The sequence below is a fragment of the Glycine soja genome, chromosome 16 (assembly GCF_004193775.1).
Source record: "Glycine soja cultivar W05 chromosome 16, ASM419377v2, whole genome shotgun sequence".
NCBI lineage: Eukaryota > Viridiplantae > Streptophyta > Magnoliopsida > Fabales > Fabaceae > Glycine > Glycine soja.
This window is the reverse complement of record NC_041017.1, coordinates 4241614-4244413: the sequence shown is the minus strand read 5'-3', so window position 1 is coordinate 4244413 and position 2800 is coordinate 4241614. Positions and strand designations below refer to the sequence as shown.

The 2800-nt window shown below is 33.6% G+C and overlaps 1 protein-coding gene across 1 annotated transcript; it reads left to right on the top strand.

The window, feature by feature from the left end:
• LOC114390117 lies at positions 1-1380 on the top strand. The gene has a single exon (XM_028350799.1). It carries the CDS (start codon positions 283-285, stop codon positions 916-918), a length of 636 nt encoding a protein of 211 aa, XP_028206600.1. The 5' UTR covers positions 1-282; the 3' UTR covers positions 919-1380.
• Positions 1381-2800: the final 1420 nt, after the last annotated feature.

The following is a 2800-nucleotide window of genomic DNA, read 5'->3' as shown; positions in this document are numbered from 1 at the left end:
GTACTCTTTCGTCCCATAACACATCTTTTGCGTTATAAATTTAACGGTCAAGTTTGTACATCATCATCAACAACAACAACAACAAATCCTCTTCACACAATCTCCCTCCCTCTCAAAATCACAAAACACACCCACAAAATTTTGTTTCCTAGTATTGATTTTGTTCACCACTTCACTTAATTCCTTAGTCCATAGAGTCATTATTATTATTATTACTTTATATTATTTGTTACTTGTTCCTTGTTAGTTACTATATATTATTACTACATAAATTAGAGCAACATGAAGAACAGAACATCAGGGTTTCTGAAGGAGATCATAGCAAATCTGAGCTCAATGGCAAAGTCAAAAACCATGGCGTTGAAGTCCAAAACAAACGCGATAAGGGCTCGTTTGATCGTATTCTCACTGATGAAGAACAAGAAGTTCTTGATGAGTTCCCTCTCTGAGAAGTTCCATTCTGTGTGGGGGCAAAGTTCATCATCTCAACAACAAAAGGAAGATCATTGCTTATTGGAAGATGGCATCAGCAATGATGATCATCACCAAAAAAGCAAGGCCATAGTGTTGTACAACAGCAATGCACACTCATATGAAGCCTTGCCAAACCCTAGTGAAACCCTAGTGGTGGAGGAGGAACAAGACCAAGATGATGGCTTTGATGGTTACTACAATTATGATTGTGATGATGATGATGAAAAGTACCCGGATCTCACACACACACTTTTTGAGTCTGAGGATTTGGATCTTGGAGGGTCAGTGATTGATTTGGTGAAGAATTCTAAGGAAGAGGCAGGGAAAGAGTTTAAGCTGGAGGATGAGATTGACCTTGCTGCTGATCTTTTCATTTTGAAGTTTAGAAGGCAAATGGTGTTGCAGAAGCAAGAGTCATTGAAGAGGAAGAGGGAAAATGCTTGAAAAGGTTGCATGAAGTTCCTGAAGCATGATTTGGTTGGTTATTACTTATTTATCTATCATGGTTTGGCTCAACCACAATTATCTCCCTTTGTTACGGTTTTTTTTCCTTCTAGAATAAGGGAGACCAGCAGCCAGAGCTAGTTTGGTTAATTAATTTCTAAGATAAATTATGGTACTTAAGTGGTTTAAAGACAAGAACAATTAATCCAGAACTGACCAGGGTGAATGGAATATGAATTTTGTTCTTTACATTTTTTTGTTTTTCTTTTTAATTTTTACTATTGGATGGTGCCATAGTGTGCAAAATAAAAGAAAGAGAACAAAAATTGGAAAAAAGGTTTACTTGTAGATGTTGTATTGGTAAAGCACTAATGTTGGTGTTGGCTCCAACTCTGTCAATCTGCAACCATTGCAGCCAATTGATGTATATTCATATTATCATATATAAATTAAATTCTGACACATTCATTGCCTTTTTTAGATTGTTAATTATATGGTTGTGGTAGTGTAGAATGAGGGAAAAAAATATGTATTGGGGAGGAAAAAGTGTGGGTGCTCCATCTTGCACAAGGAAAAAAGGTACTACAGCTACTAGTTGCATAATAACTAATGTGATGGATGCACTTTGAAACCAAATTAAGGAATACATGTACCACATGTTGAAGGAAACAAAGTAAAAGAGAGAATATTTGCATCAAAAGGTGCGAGGTACGAGTTGTAAGCAAACACCAATAGTTATAGTCTAGCGGGGAGTGACATTTGATTAACTGTTTCTCTTCGTGAAGCTTCCTAAAGTTGAGACCTGAGAGGAACACTTTTCAATTTTTCATTTATGTTCTTTTTCTTAGCTCCTAATTAAGCTTGATTTCGTAAATATTTACTTCCTTTCTCTTACTATATAATGTATATTAAGCCCGTTGAGAGGAACAGAATGTGCTATACTAAGGTTTTCTGGTGCTCTCTGGATGCATTGGGGAACTTAAATAAATAATGTTTCTCTTTTAACTATGTTTTTAGACAATTAATTAGCAGGATATGAAAAAGAAAAATATCTTCCTTTGTTTAACCCCGGCCCATAAAATGGAGAATAAAAACTTTAATCTTATAATTTATTCCGTTCTTTATTTTTCATGTTGAGGGTTAATTGGCCTGAAGCTGCTTCGCCCCTAAGGTCATTTCTTAAATCTCATTGTTAGAAATTTGATAGATGTTTCTTTTTTACTTAAGATACACTTTTTTTCCGATGAAATGTTTTCTTTTTTGCTCAGTGGAGAAAATAAGTAGAAATACACAACAAGGGTATAATTAATTCAATCTTCACGGTGTGTCAAAAAAAAAATCAATCTTCACGGAGTACTATTTTGTCTTTGTCTTTAACACTAAAATTGGGTTTTTAAATCAGATAATTACGCGAGGATTTTCTTTTTAACACTAAATACTCTTTATTAGATATTTATTTTAGATTTTTTTGAAAAATCATATAATCCCATTTAATTTTAAAAAATTGATAAGTTTTGTCTCAAATAATATTCACTATTTGGGGTAATGATTATTATAAGAGTGAAGTTTTTAGTTCCTTGCTCGCTTGAAGCCCAATTTTGATGATGTCAACTTTGGAAAATGACACTATATAAAGAATACAAACGCATTACCTTTGGAGATAAAGATTCTTTTAGTAACACAGAATCAGGTCTGCAGATTTTGTAACTTTACCAATATAATCACATGCTTAATGCTTTCCAAGTAGAAAGTTTAAGAGCTGTTCAACACTTAAACTTGAAATAACAGCAGAAAAATATGAAATCTTCTAATTGATTAAAAGTCATATCTCTCCAATGCTTAAAACTTGAAATGCAATCCAAGGTCTAACTTAATTGGTTGA

Excerpts from the sequence above, each read along its gene's own strand:
- LOC114390117 (XM_028350799.1), top strand. The coding sequence starts at position 283 with ATGAAGAACAGAACATCAGGGTTTCTGAAGGAGATCATAGCAAATCTG.